General features: G+C 37.1%; 1 protein-coding gene across 2 annotated transcripts; it reads left to right on the forward strand.

The window, feature by feature from the left end:
* The first annotated feature begins 1,849 nt into the window (after nucleotides 1-1,849).
* On the forward strand, nucleotides 1,850-21,228 carry il13ra1 (interleukin 13 receptor, alpha 1). Of its 2 annotated transcripts, XM_088649083.1 has the most exons (11): nucleotides 1,861-2,012; nucleotides 2,335-2,437; nucleotides 9,779-9,912; nucleotides 11,146-11,299; nucleotides 12,775-12,889; nucleotides 13,247-13,443; nucleotides 14,150-14,289; nucleotides 15,486-15,621; nucleotides 17,460-17,556; nucleotides 18,448-18,529; nucleotides 18,901-21,228. In XM_088649083.1, exons 2-11 carry the CDS (start codon nucleotides 2,362-2,364, stop codon nucleotides 18,988-18,990), a joined length of 1,221 nt encoding a protein of 406 aa, XP_088505209.1. In that variant the 5' UTR covers nucleotides 1,861-2,012; nucleotides 2,335-2,361; the 3' UTR covers nucleotides 18,991-21,228. The 2 variants fall into 2 exon arrangements, with proteins under 2 accessions (XP_088505208.1, XP_088505209.1); XM_088649082.1 differs by having other exon boundaries at nucleotides 1,850-2,437.
* Nucleotides 21,229-22,296: the final 1,068 nt, after the last annotated feature.

A 22,296-nucleotide genomic window follows, 5' to 3' on the forward strand; every position in this document is an offset into this window, starting at 1 on the left:
CTAAAGCTAAAGCAATGTACTGTATGATATTAAAACATACACAGTAGGAATATTGTATGTTTGGAGAATTTACCAGCTTGAACATTTCAAGCCGTGAATTCTGCATGCAGAGATGTTTAGAATATTAGGTTTTGGTCGAGTCTTATAGTCCTTGCTAAGGAAACTTAAGAGTCTGGTTTCGGTGTTTTTTTAATATATAAATTATATTCATAAATAAAATGAGAGGTACTGTAACGTTTTGTGAAAAACGGCACCCATGCCCTTCTTTCAATCGAGTCTGAGTTTAATGTTAGAATGTAAAATAACTTCAAAAGATGAAAATCCCAACATGGCGTTTTATTTCATTTTTGCTAGCAGTTATTGTAAGCACTAGGTAAAAATATCCCTCACCGACATTCTGTTTATATTTGCTTCTTTTTAGCTTAGATTTATATTTAATTAATTTATATTAAAAAGGAAATAAAAGGAAACCAACGTTCCAAAGGCTTTTAATTGCCGCTTCAAATATAGGTGCACCATGTTGCACTATTCATGAGTCCCTTTTAAGAATATAATGAAGAAAAAACTATCAAGATTGTTTACTATTCAGGGTAACATCAAATTTCTTATACTGGATGTGCATTACATTTCTTAAGAGTGGAACTTGCAGGTCAAATACAGTGTATCCCTCCATCAAGCTTCATGGGTTTTAAAAGATGAGAAGAATAGAATCCTGTACGGGACTCATTTCTCCTAGTTTTAATAACTAGAAAACAGTACTAAGTAATCTTTCTTTTAAATACAGTGAGGTACAGTACAGTGGAAAATTGTACACACAAACGTGGGTATTTCTTAATGCACATTTAACAAGTGTTGTGATGAGATCAATAACCATTGTTATTGCTGATGAATCCATTAATTGCAAATTATTGTTGTAAATTAGAATGTAAGTCATATCTAGACCACTCAGCGCTGATTGCCTACAGTATGTGGTTTGGCGGTTAGTAGAGCTGTCTCGGAAATACTGGGTTCTGGTTTCGTCGAGTTTCCATGTTCTCCTCGCGTTCGAGTGATAATTTCTGTTTTACGCGTATTTTCCGTGGGTGCTTCTCTTTTGTCTCAACTTCCAAAGCCTTGTCGATTAGATTAGTTGCGTGCATGCCCGGCGATGGACTGTCAATCTATGCAAAGCGTGTTCTTGCTTTAAGGCTTAGGTTCGGTATTTGCCGGGTTGCCATCGGACTTTCTGATAGTAATGGATGGGCGGATTATCAGAGTGTACTGAATGATAAAACAGACAGAATCATATGCTTTTAGATGTGAGAGTGATGAAGGCGCACGCAGCGCTTTCTTTTTCTCCAGAAACATTCAGTCAAAAGGGGCTGAAAGTACAGACATTAGCAGAATCCACCAGCATTTTCTAAAACTTTTCAGAGCCTCGGCGCATGTCTTCCCTTCAGTAGACTAACTTTTACATAGGAGCCCCAAGCAATAATCCAATCCATTGTCTACGACCACATGTTATTTAAATTACGGAGTGGTCTTAGACAGTTGTGAAAGTGACTTCCAAACCATCTGAACGAACAAAATAAATAATGCAAACAAAAGACGCGTTTTCACTCTAATACAAAGGTGTTCGTCTCGGCATGCAATATTTAATTTTTTTTAACAGTAGAAATTTTAAGTTTCTAGTTAACTATATTTTGTTTTTGATTAAGAATTTCAATTTATTCTTTCTATTTATAGAAACTCGTCAAAACGAAATTGTACCTCACTTACGGTCTCCCAACTTGCTTTACAGGAACGGCGGGGAGGGAGAGAAGGGGCGTGGGAGACGGAGGGAGGGACTGGGAGTAGCACCCTAGTTATTTTAAATTTTGCATTCATGTCTCACGACAGTTTCCACTATGTGCTGTTTGAATTGGAGATTACTTGTATTGGCATAGTTACTCGTGGATTGATTCTGTAGTAAACCGGCCAAAAACGACTGATATGTGGAGAAAGACTACATAGAACTGCTGAGGCATTTTGAGGTTGGTAAAATGATAAAATGAGACATTAAGTTTCAGCTGCAGAGAGAAAGTATGATCCATCGTTGCTTTCGGCTGAAAAACAGAGCCGATTATAGTCATACTTCGGATTTGAACACGCCCTGCGGATTCTGTTTCTATACCTCCACCTGGCTGACTCATTATCACAACGAGTTGTTGCGACAATGCGGAAACTTGTCAAAAGCGGTATCTGACAGTATGCTGTCTATACGGAGCCCATACGCAGCCTTTTTCTTACACTTCAAGTACTTTAATCGGTCGTAACTGCAGTATTATGCTTTAATTGTGCTTAAAACTTTATCAGGTAACTTGAAAAAAGCGTATTGTCAACATGTCGTGTACTTTTGGGAGACTGTTTCTGTTGGTTTCCTTCTGGACAAATGTTGCCTGGACCGAAGACCGCACAGGTAAGTGATCTGATTTTGGTTTGTTTCGCTTTAGTTTGTCTCTGTTGGAGTAAAATAATAACTTGTTCCGTTTCATTAACCTAGAAAAAATATGCATGATTGGAAATGCCCACCACTGACACACACAGTGATTCCTGAAACTAACGTCAGCGCCTGAGTCATTTACTAGAATTACGTGCGCGGCTCTTTAGGCGTAGAGTTCTGTATTTCTGTAAATAAGATACCGCTTGCGTTTGTGAATGTTTAGACAACTCTTTCTAGTTATGTTTGATAGTTACATAGTGAAACTATCATATATTTAATTTGTAAACATTGCTTTCGAGGGATATGAGTAATCTTTAGGGGATACGTGGAGTGTATTTTAAAATGATTATATTTAGAAATGCTACTTTAAATGACTGCCCCAATATCCTTCAGGTTATAGACGACTATAAAGCACAAACAACTACTGTTTTTCCTCACTTTTATTTACTCAAGTTTAGGAAAGTTATAATTTTATTTCTATCTGGTGGACGCTTCTTCAGAAAATCAATCTGAAAATCAATCCCGTCGACAGAGAAAGTTGTAAATAAAGCCGCTGTTAAATTAAAGCAGAACGACAGGTTTCCAAGTCCTTCCTTGGTAGTGCCAGAGCCATTCCACTGTTGTGACAGTGTTTATTTTAAACGCCTCCAGATTTGGCCAACAATCAATGTTTAACAGGCATAAGAGGGTCTTTGAATAGAATGAAGCAAGGTACTGTATTAGGAAAATCTAGATATCTGATTTTTCTCTACGATCCCTACCTTAATAACAGCTGAAGAATTCACCGTTTCCCTTTCAAGATTTCTGTGGTTTTGGGAAGTGACTGTGTGGTGCAGTGTAGCCAATTGGACTATAATCCACCCCAACTCTCCGGAACGTTTATCTAAATGGGATTGGATGTTTGCCTCACGTCTATAATGTAGTAAACATGACTTATATCCTCATAATTTCCCTTTACCATAAAAATGGGGTTGGGTGTTAGCCTCCAATTTGTACAAAAGACTAACATCGTCAAAATGGACTTTTACTATAAAAATCTTTCAATACATTGTGATGTTTTGGTTCAGCAGACAGCTGGACTGATGTGCTTTTAGATTACTCTTGTGATGAATTGACAAGGTGCTGTGTGAGATAGTGGTATTAGTATAAACTACAGAATTCCTATCGTTTACATTAAAGTGGTTAAGCGCGGTTGAGGTCTGTCAGAAGTTTCCCACACTGGTCTTTGATAATTTCACATGAATCCTTCAATTCCATAAATCACAAATGATTTAGATTAAAAATCAGGACATTCCTCAGCCCTGAAGGATCACAGTATTTTTAACCAAATGATTGTGTTTATTTTAGCAACAATTTCTAGTCTTTAAAACCAGGAGTTTTAAGGTGACCTATAAAACTACCTTTACTCATGCTCTCCCAGTACCCCTGCACTCCTTATTTCAATATTTTATACAAAACAAAGGAATTCAACCCCTCCCCCCCCAGAAAGTTTTAAAAAGCTCTCAGCCTGCCTGTTTTGTGATTCACTTTTTTTCCATTAAAAAAGATTGGTTTATAAAGGTGGACAATAACATTTCTGTAGTTTACCATTTAGCTAGTAATGTTTTGCATCATAGTGGACTCTGTATGCTTAAAATCTAACAAAACATAGCTTTAAATAGCTTATGAGACAGTATTGTTTGTATAATCAAATCATTGTGGGAAAAGTTGTCTTGGTGATGGGATAGGTTTAGCACCACAATCCAGTATGTGCTTTGATTTTAATAAGTATTTTTGCACATGGTGCTGAGGATTTGTGGCAGTGGTCAGCGTTGTCTTGAATATTGCTCACTGTACTGAAAATCCATGGAAAGTGTCACCTTACGTTAACCAGGAAAGTGGGTGGAAACAGCAGTAAAGAACTCCAATCAGAAATGTGGCCTTCTGCTTCACCTGAAACAATTGGGCCAGACTCTCTTTTCTCTTTTCCTGTACAGTGCAATGGGTCTCGGCTTTGACTCCAGGATAGGTAGATTGTTCATACTGTAGATACCAGTGCATCAACAGTGAATCCTAAGCTTTTCTTTTCTATTACATCTGACAACTTCCATATAATAATAATAATACTACTACTACTACTAATAATAATAATAATAATAATAATTACTTACACTTATAGCGCTTTTCTGGACACCCCACTCAAAGTGCTTTACAGGTAATGGGGACTCCCCTCCACCACCACCAATGTGCAGTATCCACCTGGATGATGTAACGGCAGCCAAAGTGCGCCAGAACACTCACCACACATCAGCTCTCAGTGGGGAGGAGAGCAGAGTTATGAAGCCAATTCATACTGTAGATGGGGATTATTAGGAGGCCATGATTGGTAAGGGCCAATGGGAAATTTGGCCAGGACGCCGGGGTTACACCCCTACTCTTTTCAAGAAACACCCTGGGATTTTTAATGACCACAGAGAGTCAGGACCTCGGTTTTGTGTCTCATCCGAAGAACAAGGAGAGAACCATATATCTTGGTTCTCTCAGAAACTATTATTCTGGCCTCGCACCAGACATCCATGAAATAAGCCAGGGAAAGCTGGGAAAACGCTTTTATTTTTATTATTTCTTTATAGAGCAGTGCATCCAAGGTCATAACTAGGGTGGTTGAGCAAGGCAACTGTCCAGGTTACAAAACCATGGAGGTTTTATTTATTGGAATAAAATTAAGAGGAAATGATCCCTGCATTATAAAAACGATTAATTAGAAATCCCATTGCTGTTGTAGTGTTGAAATATGCATATTCTAGGTTTTGTGTGTTTAATTTGTTATTAATTTTCTTTTTAGTTTCAAAATAACTCACAATCCTGTGTGGTCAAATAAACATATTTGGAATATTTAGTGTTGCTTATCCCAATAGCTCTGTGTGTTTATGTTTACTTTCCCTGTAGAGTGTTGAGAACAAAGGTTTGGTAAATTAAAACTGGTTATCTAATAGCTGGGGTCACCTCTCTAGTACTGTAAGTATCTCCACGTATCGCACTTTGACCAGCTCAATAAATGTGAATGCTGTAATAGAGTAGTTTGCAAGTGTAAAGGAGAGTAAATTGGCCACCCTAGCTATAGAAGTATTTTACTACTCTTTTTCATCCAGTATTTCTTTATCTATATTTTGAACACTAACATTTTTAACATTTAATTGCACAGAAACATGATTGTGTCTTGTTAACAAAACTTCCTAGCTTTAAGACAGTGCAGTATCTTTGCTTGGGTTACAGTTATGTTAAATAGATCTCTCTGACCATCTGTTATCTATGGCTGCTTCATCTTATGAAGGGTTGCAGCAGGCAAACCAGTCAATTAACATAAAGAGTGTACAGTATAGGAGCTACTGCACAAATTTTAAGAATTTTATAAAAGTTAACCTGGTGGCTAAAATATTCCTAATAGTAGGATTGCTAGAATGCCACAAATATATGTAATTGCTACTTTAAATTTTAATTTAAGAAAATGTGTGAGAAATGAAAAATATACTGTCTACATCCTTCAAAGAACCATCAATATTTCCTTCTTCCTGATATCACTAAAAAACTGGAACCACAACTATACTTGCCTGCTCTGAAATGTCTTTGAAATGCTTTGCTAAAGCTTCTACATGAATCCCTATGTGTTTGTGCTTAAAAACAGAACTGTCCACTGGATTATTAATTATTATAAGGTCCACCCAATTTCTTTTTCCATGCTGGAAAGGAAAGATGTACTGAAAAGCATTGACGTTTCCTTCAGGTGTTTTAGAGTTTTGGTCTTGTTTTCTCAAACTAATCCCTAATGCCCAAACTGTTAAGATTACATCACTGGTTTATTAAGAGACTTGTAAATATTTACAACTTAAGGCATTAACTACTGGCTAATATACAACAAAATCATTCTGTATCTAGAGTGGCTAAAAAGCTAAATGCATCTAAGTAAAACATGTCCTCCATCTCCTAGGGAAAACAAGCACATGATGTGTGATGTATTCACTGATTTAATCACTTAGAAACCTTTGATACTGAGCTACAAGAATGGGCTCTTCTAAACCTCCTAGCTGCAGAATATAAATTATTTAGTCAAGCAGATATTGTACAATTGCATTAATTGGTGTTTTATTTTGCTGATGTTTGGCACATGTATAGGGTTTAGTATTTACTTTTTGTCCCTTTAACCTTGCCTTTTGCTGATTCTGCTTCCCAATTAAAAACACTAAAACTGTACTTATTATGGAAGGTAGCTGCTTTTCACATCGCATTATAGCTGCTGTGTTAGTCTTACCATGCAGAGTTGACAGGTGATGCTGATTACCAATGCCTCCAATTTCAGTCCCCCCAGTGGGTTGGGTGTTTAGAGTTGCACATTGATTTTTTTGCCAGTTGTTTAAGAAAATGTCTCATCCATATTCTTTGTGCCATTGTGCTGTGTGCAATGATCGCAACTATGATATTTTAAATAATTACAGTTAGTAATGGTAAAACACCATTCCGTACTTAGAGGGTAATGAGCAAGATAAGTTAAACTGGCATCTAGTAGAGACACAATGGCTGCTAATTGTATTTTAAAAGGAGGTATGTCATTGTAACATACAGTATACACTACAAATAATGTATTATAGAATAATGTATTTTTATATTACCCATTCTATGTATTGGTGGTGCCTAGTATTTCAATTGATTTGTACGGCTCACTTGAAGTACATTCACATCATTTCTGGCTACCACAGCAAATGAGCTTGACTCCACTGAATTAGTCCTTCCGGAGTCAATGACGGCTCGTTAGGTTATCGGGATTGCAAAACCCGTCTCTACACATGTCTGTTGAAATGGATGTTTCTAGGCCACATTTATGGCAATTGTAAAGGGTGCATTTACATTCTGTCTTGAAATTAATTCTTAGATCTTTTTAAATCCGCCAGTGCAGAGCTCAGATTGAACAAAAGCCACTGTCAAATGCGCAGTTAGGGTACTTGGCAACCTTTTCATTTCTGGAAGTGAAATGGGGGCACTAGCAGCCCCTGAAGGCCAGCATCCTTCAGGATGTTTTTCGATTAGCCGCTAGTTGAGACTTAACACCTTTTACAAGTGCCATTTGAAACATTGGTGTATTGCAAAACCTCATATAGCACCTAAAGTGTTCTTACATGTCTGTAATTCGCTTTTGGAGCCATAACTATTATGGAATAACTCTAAAGACAAAAACACTTTTGTCCCTGAAGTGCGAAAATCCCAACGAACCAACAATATTCATAATGAATTGCACTTAAAGAGCATTTTTCATCCCCCAGCACTTTACGCACTGGGGGGAGCCAAACCATTGTCTGATCACTGAATTGTAGTGCCTCATAAGGGAAATGCATGGCAGCCTTTCTGCACCAGAATCCCCTGCATAGCTCCACAGAGCTGCACTGCACATCAGGTGGAGAAGTTGAGTTTACCAATTGAGTTCAAGGTGTTAATGTGGTCTGAGGTTGGATCCAGGTAAAGGTTCAATAAGGAAGCAGGCAGGCAAAAACATTATATAGGAATCGTAGCAAGGAATAGGTGGAAATCAAAACGAGTACCACAGGTACCAGTCAAACCAGTGCAGGAGCAATCCAGGAAAACAAACACGATCAAGACACGGAAGGTGGGAGACTTGATACCTCTAAGACCAGTAGTTAGACTGAATTATTGTGATAATTCTAGTTGTCTTTATTCGTTAGTTTAGTTCTCTTCACACCAAACAGGTTTGATAGCGTAAGACAGTGCTTAAAACATTGCAAAATTTGTCTGCCAATAAAATGACAGCATTGCTTTCTTCTAGGAAATGGAGAGAATATTATGACAAAATATGTTCGGAAAGAAACAAACAGTGGATCTATGCCTACCTTTTTTTAGTTACCCATTTTTAACTACAGTATTTTTAAGTGCACCTTTTCGTCTGTGGTCTTAGTCACTTTTGTTCTCCAATTCACAATTATGATGTTGGCCCTCAGTGAAATCATAATCTTTACAATGCATTTTAAAGCTCTTGTGGTTTCAAAGTATGTTCAATGATCAGATCTGTACCAAATTGTGAGAATCCAAAAGCTTGTTTTTGGCTTCGCGTTGTTTACAGTATTTACAGTCTACCAGTTTTTGCTAATACACTCAAAAAATGCAAAATTTTACATTAGGACATTTGACCATCTTATGGTCGGGTAATTTTGATTAATCGGTTCTTGGATGCAATTCTGGACTGTTTATTTGTCAAACACCTTCGTAGATTCTTAGATTGATTGGCCAGTCTTTAATAAGAGGAAACAGACCTGATTGAAAAATAATTTATACTTGTTAGTATACTCTTGTACAGTTATGTAGGATGGAAACTACCTTACCCATTACTGAAGTGCATCACCTACAGTATGTGGGTGATGTACTGTGGTCATTCTGCAATACCATCTCCACTACACAGCTAATTAGGGACAGAAGAGAAGTGAGAAACGGCTTCAGTTGCATTGAGGGGGGATTTTAGAGTGGAATTTATTCAGGACACAGAATGGTGAAGAACTTCTAACCCAGTGCTATTTTTTGAGAGACACTGTAATATGTATATATTCTGTGAAGTAATGGACTAACCAAACCTATGAAACACGTGGCTCTCTGGTAAACCAGAAGAGTTTTAATTAGAGAGGAGTTGTACATTCAGCCCCAGCATGTGGAGAAGCAATGAAACACGCCAAGATGTCTCTGAATATGATGTGGAGAATACAGTATATATTGGGCGGCATATTAGCCATCACAGTGGTCAGAACAGAGTCAAGCATGTACTGGGTCAACAGCATGTACAGTACAGTATGTTGTCATCACATTATTTGAACGTAAATAATGATCAAGTAGTACACTTTTTGTATCAAACTTGCTGATACATTTGAAAAAAACAAACAAAAAGAGGACCCGCCCTCTCGCACAACAAAACAAATATGCACGTACTTCTGTTAAAATGAGGAACTTGGGGATCTTGGGACAAGTTTAACCTGATTATTTCCTTCCACCTTGTCTTGTTGCCTGATCTCTTCAAGGCTGATTTGCTTTTCCCTGTTCACAACCCAAGTCCTGGACTTTTAGTCGCGTTCCTCCCTCTTGAGTTCCCTACCTGATGAAAGGGTCATTTTTGCCTAAAATCCAAAACTAAGTATGCAAAATAGATGAAGATCTTTTTTTATAATCAATACCACCTACCACTTGCATGTATCATGTTTGTTTTTGGAAGTTCAGAAAGAAAACTGCTGGGATAAACCTTTTAAAAAGACTGGTATCATCCTTATTTCATATTTTTTTTGTTTTCAGAAAAATTCTTTCCCCCGAGCAAAGTGGAACTTTCAAGGAAGAGTGAGTTCTGCGTTGAGTTACGATGGAACCCACCTGTGAGCTTAGTTAACAACACCTGTAAAGTTTCTTATCAAGTGTATCAGAAAAAAAACGTAAGTTCTTGTTTCCATTTTTTTATTGGCATTTTAATTGTCCTCTTTATAAGTTCCTTTTCAGCGTGTCTGTTTTTTAAGGATGATAAAGACTGACACTGAGAGGATGCCTGTTTTAAACTAAGGGCAAGCCTCTGTCAGTTTCTTTAAAATACGTTTTAGTATTCAAAGTCAGAGTTTACAAGCCTCACAATAAACTTCACACAGAGATTTAAGACAAATCTCTGATGCACTGAAGACCACAAGAAATGCAACACATTTAGGTCGAATCAATTTTCATAAAATATTCTAGATATCGGGCAGTTACTGAAAATGTGAACCAATACCCAAATCAAAGGTTTCATTCATTTTATCGTTATGTTGGTATGTGGAGTATTTCTTCCTGGAATGACATATACTGTAGCCAATGCAGTCTGACCATAATTCCACAGACTGCTCATACAGATGTGACAGCCCTGGCCCATGACAGGTGACACCTAGAGCTAGTGTCACTGAAACATTTGCCGATTGTTGAAGAAAGAAATATCAATTTCCTGGCATCCTATTTCACAAATAGATGGCTTTCATGCCGTTAGTAATCAGGCAAACTTATTTACTGGAGCAGTGAGTGATCATACTTTTCATTGTTCTTAAAATGTCCTTTTAAATGTCTATATACTGTACAAGCACTGGTATGTTGTTTTTCTTAGAAAATCACATCTTGAGCTCAGGATTTTAGGTCAAGGAACAATACTACTCAAAAATAAAAAATCATGTCCTGTTTACTATTTAATATATAAATAACTTTATGTTTGTGCCCAGTAAGATAGTTATGTAAAACGTGGACTGGTAGTGTTTTTCATTGTGCTTCAGTATATATCTTAATCTGAGTGTGGTCTACTGAAGCTACTATCTGCAACTGAGTGAGCAGCTATTTAGTACAGGAATTTTCAATATTTTTTTATCTGCAAAACCTCTTTTCAAAAACACTTTATCCCCATTGTAACAATTATGATGAATTGGTCATGATAAAACACTGAAGATCTGCAGGTTAGCAAATGAACTGAAAGTATATCTCAGGTAAAATACTTCCCCTACCCATGACACCTCTCTCCACAGACAGTGCTGAGGATTGTCAGAGATGTGGATGTAGAGCTCATATTGCCAATTACATAATGGCAAAATCAGCTGTGTGAATGAATGTAATCATATGAATTTCCCAACAATACTGATTTCAGTCCACTTTCTTTGTAGGGGGAAAAATTGAATTATATTCGTTCAAAACTGAGCTTTGAAGAATGCCTGGATTTGAGCGATGGTGTTGAATATGGAATTCGAACTAAGTCAGAAGAATGTCCTTCTTGGAAGGAGAGTGATTGGGTTAAAGCCACAATTCCAACACCAGCAGGTAACAATGAACACAGTTCTGGAGAAAGCAGCACAAGTTCTACACAAGCTAACATTACACACTAGATCAGAACATAGAAAAGTTTACAAACAAGAGGAGGCTGCTGGGCCCATCTGGCCTGTTTGGTAGTGGTTAATTGATCCAAGGGTTTCATCATGCCATTTCTTGAAAGAAACCAGGGTATTGACTTCAACAACATATCTGGGTAGCTTGTTCTAGTCTCCCACAGTCTTTTTGGTAACAAAGTGCTTCCTGTTGCACTCGCACACAGTCTCCTCTTCTGCTCACTGGTTTGTGTTCCACTGTTCATTTTGAAATTCATCAGACTTTTAAATAACAAGAGGGCCTGCAATACACTGGTCATGTAAGCGCATTCTGGTGTGCGCTGTCTTTTATCATGTCTGTTGTGTACCAGTCTTCATCGCTACGTATTGCAGTGTTTGGATAGGAAGGCTACTGTAACTGTGTAAGCAGACTGTGCTGTCAGTGTTTACCTGGAGTATAAGGTCTCTTACAACCTTTTAAAAGATGAGCAATTCTGGATCATCATTTCTTCAGTTTTAGAATTTCTGCACTTACATCATAATTAAGGTGCTGAACTGTACAACTTGCTTGACTGTGGCCCAACAAACCTAGATTTGGAATCTCCTGGTCTATAGTCTTACTTTTTCTACGTACTGTACAGCAGTCAGCCCTGGTTGTTCTTGTTTTTTCTTTTCCTGAAGTGTTTACTCCATGGAATTCAGATTTTTTTTTAAATATACCAGTTCAGATGTTTCAGGATTTGGAAAATGAGAAAGGTACTTTGGGCAGTATCAGATGTACTGAACATTAGAATTGCTAATGTAAAAACGTGTTTGAAATGTTTATCTAACATACTGTAAACTTTGTGTGCCTCCAAACTGTTCCAGCAGAAGTACCAGTTCCTTGGGCTGTCTAATTTTACAGTTTAAATTTAGCACCTTTGTGGGATCTAGTCCTCGTGTTCAAGATTATGAAGCACCTTTGAAAACACTATTGAACACAATCAGGTCTATTGTGATTTGTGGTGTGACTGGTGCAGTGGAGCTCCCATCTTTTTAAGCTTGCCTAGAAGAATTCCTCCTGGCTGTGTTTGTTAGATGGAAACAAACAACCAAACAAACAAAAATCTCCCATTTCCTGTGGCTGTGATACAGCAGCTGCATCAGGACTGGACTGCAGTCCAACTGTCAAAGGTGGAGAGAGCAAAACCGTAAAGGACGATTCCCAAAATACTGAGCCCTGTAACACTGCTTGACTGTGTCTATGTCATAATTTCACTTCCTTATAAATGGGTTTGCCATTTCATAGACTTTATTTACATAGGGTAGAGATAAATTAAGATATCCACACAAAACAGTTTCAGATTACAGTCAGTTCTTGTGTGAAAACAACTTTTCTTTTTGCAAGGCATCCTGCTAAACTCTTGTCTTTACTGTATGTGTCAACAACAGGTGACCCACAGACTGCAGTGAAAGGCTTCCAGTGCTCCTTTTACATGCCTCAATTCCTGAACTGTACTTGGCACATAGACTCTGGAAAACATTCCAACTACCGCATGTATTACTGGTTTGTACTGAAGTTATTTTACTGACTTATGTCGAGTATGGGGAATTGAAAAGTATTACCTGTGAGGGCATGTTAAACCTGTTCCCTAACAACAAATGTTTCTTGCTTGAAACATTTATCATAGTGTACCAAAAACATAACAACACAGTAAAAACAGATTTGATTGCTTGAATACAGTATATTTAACCTGGAATTGCAATAACCATGGTGATGGTGTTTCAGTCTAGACTTAAATCTTTTTAAAATGCTTGGATTGGGGAACAATATAGGACAAAGCTTATGCGTTTTTGTACTTTGTCAGCACTTTGTGAAGCCTCGGGTTTAATTTGTGGTTCAGTAATGTTTCCTTTATTGCAGGCTAAAAAATACATCACACACTCAGGAATGTAGTACTTACATTTATGATGGCAGTCTCCCGAAAGGATGCCACATACATAGTACATTTCTAGACCTGAAAGGAACCAATGATAACCAACTCTTCATTCTTGTTAATGGAACAGAGGGCTACCTTCCTGTGAAGCCCATGTACTTTGAAGTGAATCCATTACATAAAGGTATCTCTAACTGCATTTATTCTCAGATTATTCTTTTAAATTAGAGGGAATTATCTTTCAAGGGAATTCTGTGAGTTGAAGAAAAGATCTCAAACTAGTTTCATGTATAAAAAAATATAAATAGAGTGTTGTCTGGTATATCCTGTGTTTATACAGTACGTTGTGAGACAGACGTACAAATTGTTCCGTGGGTACGAATGTACACAATTTCCCAAATCCAAAAAACTTTTGTTAAATGTAGACTAAATACAGAATAGGAACAAGTAATAGGTTTATTCCATGCTGAAAAAAAGAAGAAAGAAAACACAATGTTTCGGCCATGGAGCCTTCACACCTGAAGAAGGCTCCACGGCCGAAACGTTCTGTTTTCTTTCTTCTTTTTTTCAGCATGGAATAAACCTATTACTTGTTCCTTTGCAGCCTATGCATCCTGACGCAGCTACCCACCTGAACTAAATACAGGATAGACTTTGATTTTCTTTTTCATTGCTACTACAACTTTAGCAATATTAAGGTTTTTGTGATGATCACAGATGACAGAAAGTTTAACTTGCACTTTTTCAAAACGCCAGCAAGTGCTGAAAGCTTTTTGTCTGTGATGACGTTTCATTCACTCGCTCCCACTGCCATCAAGGTTAAAGGCAGAAAAAAATATTTTTCTGAGATGGTGCCATTCTAAATAAGTTTTAACTTTTCTCTTTCACAGTTAAGCCAGAGCCTCCGAAGATGCACTTCATGCAGAAAGAGGACAAACTGAACATTCAGTGGGAGCCACCCAAAGGCTTCCAGGAACAGTGCTGGAAATACCAACTCCAATATAAAGACAGCACAATGAAAAAATGGCAGGTAAGTTTCTGGATGACAGTCATTTCTATGGATTCTGTATCTTTTTGCCAGGAAAACCAGCTCCCAGTTTCTTCTCAAACCAGCTCATTTTGTTTGATTGTATTGGTAAGCATTTGTAGTCTACAGTTGGGAAACTTGCTTTCCTTTCAGTGTGAGACATACACTAAGTAGTTCTCAGGATATTTTGTATGACAGAATGTTGTCTCTTTCTTATTCTAGCTGTCATTGTTGCATTGGTTTAGATGAAACAATGTTTAAATTATAAAGCTAATTAAGAATCCAAAAGCTACTACACAGAATGGGTTGGACATTGTAACATTCTGTGTATTTATAGCTGTTTGCAAAAGGCATTTCAAAAAAGCATTACAACCAACGATGTAAATGCTTGTAATAAAGACTTAGTTAATCGGATTATGTAAGTTCATTTTGGTCACTTCTCAGAAGCATAGATCAGCACGGTGATTCATTTTGGATGTTTATACATTTAAGATATAAAGGAAATGCAAAATTTGATGGCTATGGAACATCTTGTAGACCTCAAAAGACCAATACAGAAACATTTTGAGACCAATGAGGATCCCTTCATTTGTACTGGGTGAGAAACCCATTGTAAATACAGGAGCATTGTAATTAAATTACTTATAAACTATTCTAAATGGTCAAGTGTAAAATGCATTGTGTAGTTTCTTTTAAGCAACAGGAATGAGCTCAAAATTCATGTTCAACGTTGACACATGGACATTCAGAATACTGTACATACCATGCACAGTATGAATTTTAGTCATTGTCAGGTGATGCTTCTTGTGCTAAAACCATTTTATTCAAAAGCATAAGTTATGGTGTGCAGCAAGTTTGCACAGGATGATGAGTGACATTAAAAGTTAAAGATATTGCTATCCTTGCTTTCAGACCCAATGTTTGAAATGGATCAATTGTACAGTACCTGTGTAAACGCAAAGGTCCTGTCCTCTAATCCTTTCTTTCTTTTCTTGTGCTGTTTATGTTTTAACGATAGAAATGTTTTCTTTGATAAATAAGTAATGAAATCTAAAATTATATCATGATTTTTTTTACACTCCAAGTCACACAGACACAACTATAACATAGTGCTTTTGTTATATATTATAGTGTAGGATTAGCAGTACATAATCAGTATTCCTAACATAAATTCAGTAAGAAATCTAAATGTGTTTTAGGACATGTTTTCAAACGATAAAACAGAAGAGTCTATCTCCTATGATCCACGGTATAAATACACCTTGAAAATGCGAGCAGTCTACAAAACTGAATGTGGAGAGGGCTCCAGTGAGTGGACTGAAGAGGAAGAGTATGGTAAGTTTTTAAATGGGTGCAGTACCTTTTTTTGGACAGATATAATAATAAAAAAAAACTAAGATAGCACATTAAAAAGTAACATCTAAAAGTCTTTCTTTTGTTGGAAAAAAAAAAGAAAACACTTGATAAAAATAACAATTGCCAAAATAAGCGCCTATAAGAAACACCTTAGAAGCCCTTAGAACAAGATGGAAAATAAATTGTCATTAGAAAATGAAGCAGGCACAGACACCAATTAAATAAGAGCTTCTCTAGGAAGAAAGCTTTTGAGGCTGGATTTGAATAAACTCAGTGTACTGTAGGTTTCTCTCCGATATCCTTGGCAGCAGAGCTTTGGGGCTTTTTAAGAGAAGAGCCCATAGGATGTACAAACAGCAGACTAGAGTCTGACTGAAGAAGCTTGCAAGTTAGGGAGTAGGCAGATAATAAATGCTGAGGTGCCAGGCTGTGTACTGTAGAGACTTACTGGTTGAGCATGAGGATTTTAATATCAACTCAAAACTTGATAAGACACCAGTGCAATAACTCTTAAGCAGGTGTCATGTGATTATTTGCACGTGACCAGGTCAGGATTCTGGCTGCTGAATTCTGAACATATTGAAGTTTAATCAATGTGGATTTAGATGTCCCAGTGGGTAGGGTGGTGAAAGTAATCAATTCTGAAAAAGATAAAAGTATTGATCAGCTTTTCTGATACAGTTCAAGACAACAAATTGCATAGTAGCGCAATATTTCTGAGGTGGAAGAATGATGCTTTTACAATATTTTGCACATAAGGATAAAAAGTAAAACCAGGATAAAAAATCACCCCTAAATTCTTAAACCTTTATGGAAATTGAAGCACAGGATTAATGCAGGATTACTGTATTAGTTTTTTGTAGGCGATGGGAGGTGGTAAGTAGCACAAACTCAGTTTTGTGACAATTTCAATGAAGGGAAATTTTGAGTCATCCAGGTTTTTATATCTGAGATGAAACTGAGGGCAGCAACAACTACTCCAGTGGACATCAATGTGAATATATCATTGGCATAAAAAGTATCATTCAGACCATGTGATTTTTATATTTAACAAAGAGGGAACGTTTAAATGCTGAACAGTAGGGGGGTCAATATCAACCATTGAGGAATACCAGTCTTAATAAACCCAACTTCAGAGCTGAAACCACCAAGAGAAACAAAGTATCAGAGATCAGGAAGATAATGGTTCAATCATTTAAGAGGGATTCTTGCCAGTATCTGCTGTTCGGAATTACAGTTGTAGATAGTTCACCAGACTTGGCTTTGTTCTTTGTGCTGAATGTTTTTTTTAATGAGGCTTCATAATAGGAATTCGTTGTAAATATGAATCTTGTTACATTTCTGCGGGAGCGCAAATGTGGATTGAGAAATTCTGATTTTGCAGAAGATTTGTAATAAATGCCTGTGCTAGGTTGACTTAATTCTGGCAGGTGATTTTTCAGTTAGAAGTAGTCACTGCCAAAACACCTGGGCATGTTCTTTTTGTGCCTGGTTAGGCAGGTGCAACAGGACCATGGCCAAATCAGAGCACTTTGGGCTTTGTTAATTTTTCAGAAATTAAAAGCAGAGAGCTATACAGTAAATGCTTCAAGCTGGTTTCACAGTAATTTATATATTAGTGAGCTACCGCTCTCCCTCTCCACACCTCACACACAAGTACTACTCCTGCAGTCAGACAGTGAAAAAAATGTTTTTTCAGACATGATTAACTATTCACTTAGGGGATTTTGTAAATAGTTTAGTAAATGAGCTTCATCTTGGGTTTCCAACCTACAGATTCACATTTGTGCATTGTTTTGTGTTTTTTTTCTTTACAGGAGAAGAACAACCAGTAGACTGGTCTCTAATTATTCTAATTATTATTCCAATCTTTATCGCTATAGCTGCCATAACTCTCCTTATCTACCTGAAAAGGTGAGTTTTCAGGTCATGTAATGCTTGCTCATTTAAAAGCACATTCTATATGTGTCCCCAAAATTACATAGACTTTTCCATTTGAATGTTTTCAGGGAAAGGCTGAATCAGCTGCAAAAGCTTATAGCAATACAACAATTTCCATTTGTACAGAACTGTCCCCTATTTTTAAATCTCTTAATGTAACCAGCAAGAACCTAAAATCTGAAACCAACAACGGTCTTAATTTTCAATAAAGAAAAAACTGGGGGTTAAACAAATAGGTTTTGATTGAAATATCTGACGCATTTGTCTTTTACCTGCAAGATGACTGTGCCAGCAGTTTTAATCCAGGGTCTGACAACAGACACTACAGACTGTTAGTCGTTAGGTGCCAATGTAGGAGACGTTTCTTCCTGTGTTCAACTGGGGGGGTCCTATGAGGCTGATATGTCTGCTGGTTTTCAAAGGTCTTTTTAAAGCAGCAGTACCTGAAGACTGTGGGTTAAGTCTGTAACCAGTTGATTGAGTTGAGAGCTGAGTCTCAAAGAAATTCCACAGACACACTGGACCAGGATTGAATACCACTGTCCTACAGGTGTTATTAAATGAGACTGATTCCCAATATCCTTCACAAATTAGTAGGGTGAGAAGGTCAGATGAATCAATTGGCCTGCTTACAAACAATGAGCTATAGTGCCTCAACTCATTTGTAACTATTTTTTTATGATTCATTACTGAGGTTTTTCTTTCTTAACTGATTTTCACATGGTTCACTCCCATCTGTCTTATGTTTTATTTATTTTAAACCTTACTCTGACATATAGTAAGTTATACTAAAATGATTAACACTCCTCATTGTCTCTTCCGAATAACCAGTTTAATTTTTCATTTTTTAACATTTTTCTTAAGACTCCGGCTACTGATTCTGCCTCGGATCCCTGACCCTGGGGCCATCTTTAAACACATGTTCAACATCAATGATGATCGCACGGTAAGAGGACTGATTTGTTTTACTATTCTTGAAAGATGCCACATTAAAGCCAATTTCATCTGGTCAGATTTGAAGGCTCCTTTCCTATTAGTTGTGGCCAGCACTTTCAGATATGGGCTCTCTTTGCATTATGGCACTTTTTGCTTTGGTGCTTTTGATAAATTGCAATAATTACAGTCATCAAGAGTTATGTGGATTAAGTTGACAGCATTTGTTTATGTATGGAGAGAAACAGACTGTCCTCCCTTTAAGTAAATAACATCATGATTAAAGAGGCTAGAATTAGGTTCTGTGTACAAATAGCAATACACCTGTAAGTCAGTTGAAAATATTTTCAAGACTGCACACTCCATGTCTCCTCTTTTTCACAGATGTCAGAGAAGGATGAAAAGCAATACAGGCTGTTTGAACCATACCCTGAAGAAGTCTGTGCCGTATCAGTGGTGGAGCAGTGTACTTAATGGGAGTTAGAAAACCACTACATATGGAGTATTACAACCCCTGAGAGAGGTGTGGGACTGTTTCAGGCATGGAAATAAGACCACCTCAGCTTGGCCTTTAGGGGAGAATCAGTGTAAAGACATCTGCCCCGAACTTTCCTTCAGAACTGCTGCTCAGATTTACTGGGAAAGTCTTTGCTAATTTCGCACTTTGCCTTCTGGAAACGAAACAAAATGTGGAAAATTCTCCCCAAGACGTTTTTTTGCCTTCAGCAGATACCATGGACTTAAAAGTTTTGGTTACAGGATTAGCACTGCGTTATAGAGGAGCATTTATCGGCAGTAAAGAATCCCACATCTGATGCAAAAGAACACAAACGAAAACCTGTTCACAAAAGTGCGCTCAAAAGTGAGTTCAAATGATTTACTTGCTGTGTTGCTAGAATGTGAATCCAGAACGTGGTAGTGAAAAGGAAATAAAGTTTCCATTTCCAGACGACCTGCAACTTCAGCTGTAGAGACCTGATACATTCTGAGCCACTATGGTGGTTGAAATCACCCTTAAAGGCAGTTTCTGTTGTATACATGAAAAGGCTCCTTGGATAAAATACATATGAACAATATTGTGCACGAATGTCCTGGCTCAATCTTGGTTCCACTTACTTTAAAGAAGAGTGTTGCGTTGACACAGAAAAGTGCCATTGTTCGCAGACTCAAAAGACTGAGTGGAACTTTTCCAGCAGGTGTATATGTCACCACACAAGAATGGATCCAGATACCAAAGACTGGTAGAGAAAGGGGGGCTGTGTGGTGATGTGTTCTCCATCTTGCTACACCCAAGTACTGTCTAGCCACACAGAATCATTCCTGTGAACTTAGTAATTTTTATTTTTACTTTTTAGAGAAAGTGCCATGTTTTTCAACATTTCAAAAGCTAAATAACTACAGTCCTATCATCATATACTGTATACACAGGTGTTTTATCATAGTTTCATGCAAATACATATACCACTCTGTAGCAATCATATTGCTCCATAATCCCCAGCACATTCTGTAACAAGATGGGTAGTTTTATGTTTTCCCTTAAAAAAAAAAGAAGGAACGTTGCACATTTCCTAAAATACAGGGCCTAATTGTAGTGCAGTGCAGGGCAAATTAGATATTCCAAGTCCAATCAGAATTTCCTTTTCCTTTGTCAGACAAGAATGAATAAACATCTAGCTGATCACTGTTCCTGATCCAAAATGAAACTGTAAAGACGTATGTTTTTCTCAACTATCAGAAGATAAATGGAGACTATATTTGTGTAATGTTCATTAACGAATGTCACTTTTGCTTTTGAGGACAAAAAATGGTTTAACATTCTCTTCTCTCTGTGTCCAAAAGAATGTACATAATAGCATAATAGTAGTGTGCCGAGAGATTTTGACTTTGAATTTAATGAAGTCTCCGGTACAGAATATTGTCTGGGTAAACCAACTTTATAATGCAAAATGTGCTGCTATTACTATCGCGACTGTGATAATGCACTCTGTGCTGTGCTGTGTATTGGCTCATTAAAATATGTTGCACTTTGTGTGCATTTATGCTACACATTGCAGAATCCAACATGGCAATAAAAGCCACATCAAGGCATAGTTTCAAGAAACTGGGGTCACATTACCCACTTCAGTGATCATAAACTTCAGGTGGTTGAATTTGCAATGATAGTTACTGTAGATTGGAGTTTATGTTTTCTGTTTTCTTCATAAAAGTCTGTTGTGTGTCTAGCAGTAGCTATTTATTAATTACCCTGATAATACCATAAAACTATAATTTAAGATTAAGGAGCTCTAAATCCAGTTCAGTTATTTTGAAAAATCTAGGGCTGACAGCTCTGACAGCTGTGTTATTCCCCACACATTAAGTACACTTGCTAAGATGCACTAGCATCATTGAAACTTAAGAAACTTAAGACATGTGGTCAGTTCCTTATTTGAAAACTTCCCCTGTGAGAGATGCTTGGAGAAGCTTTACATTTGCAGAAACATGGACACTAGTTCAAACACTGTTGGTTAGTACTTAAAAAACAAACTTTATAATGCATCATTTCGAAGGGTGTAGCTGTAAAAAATGTAAATGTTTTATTGTAAAATCCACTTTTTGTCAAAGTGTTGTACAATGTGAATTCACAGAGTGGTTGTGTATATTTTCTTTAAATATGTGAATATTTTGTCATTTTTAATGTTATGAAACTATCAAATAAAAATAGATTTGACATGTACACATTGTCATCGTAAAGATGTTTAAGTATGGAAATGTGTAATAATCTGATCTTAAAATCTCCACAGCTTTCAAGGTAACAGAAAAGCTTATTATTAAAAACACCTACACATTTCTACTGTAAACTGATATTTGACCTTTCTCAGTTAATGACTAATGAAGATTTCATCAGAAATGTGGAGGTGTTTTGAATATTGAGAATGGTGGAGGTTTCTGAGGTTTTTTTCCGTCTATTGCTTTTCTGTGGAGTCATGTCAGTTATCCTGTGACATATTTTTCACATACACTGTACACACAGCATCTATTGAACTGGTAAACAAAACCAAAGCTTCTCTTTTATAGTACAATGTAACCTTATATTGGCTTCTTTCAAAAAACATTTTCCCCATTTACTTGTATTATTTGGCTCTCATTTGCAACACTTCTTATGTTATGATTGTCTGGAGCAAACTATGCTGCCATGTTGTTTAAGGATCCATGGTATAATGAGTGATTTGGCCTTCTCCTTTTGTAACCTTTTTTATATTTCTATAGCCACAATCAGTGCTGTGAGATCACACTTACAGTAAACTGCTGTGCTCTCAGGCTCATTGTAATAAGTAAATACTATTACTATTACATACAAGTGCTTTCCTACATTTTGTGTCACATTCCAATTTTATTTCGGCAATATATCAAAATGGGGGCAATGCAGGCCAGAGAAGACGTGACAATAAGCTATTAAATAGGTTCTCTTTTAGAAAGAGGTTGGTAAACTGCAAGAGTAACTGAAGAGCCTCCCCTCCACATTTTACACAAGGCTCTTATGTCCTTTAAATCACTGTGTCACAACTGTGTTTGGGTTCTTTGAACATAACGCTACACAGGAACCCATCCTACCTCAGAAGTTCAAGTAGTTTGTTAGGAATAAAAACAAAGCAAATCAACCCTCAGGATGAAGAGTAACAGAAAATGAGATCACATAAGGGAAAAAGAAAGAGAGGGGGAGTGAGATCTGCTCATCCTAAAATGATCAAACAAATCTCCTCTTCCAGAAGAGTTTATGGTTCCATTTCGTGTTTTGTT

The sequence above is a fragment of the Lepisosteus platostomus genome, chromosome 10, assembly GCF_059453375.1.
Source record: "Lepisosteus platostomus isolate fLepPlt1 chromosome 10, fLepPlt1.hap1, whole genome shotgun sequence".
Taxonomy (NCBI): Eukaryota; Metazoa; Chordata; class Actinopteri; order Semionotiformes; family Lepisosteidae; genus Lepisosteus; species Lepisosteus platostomus.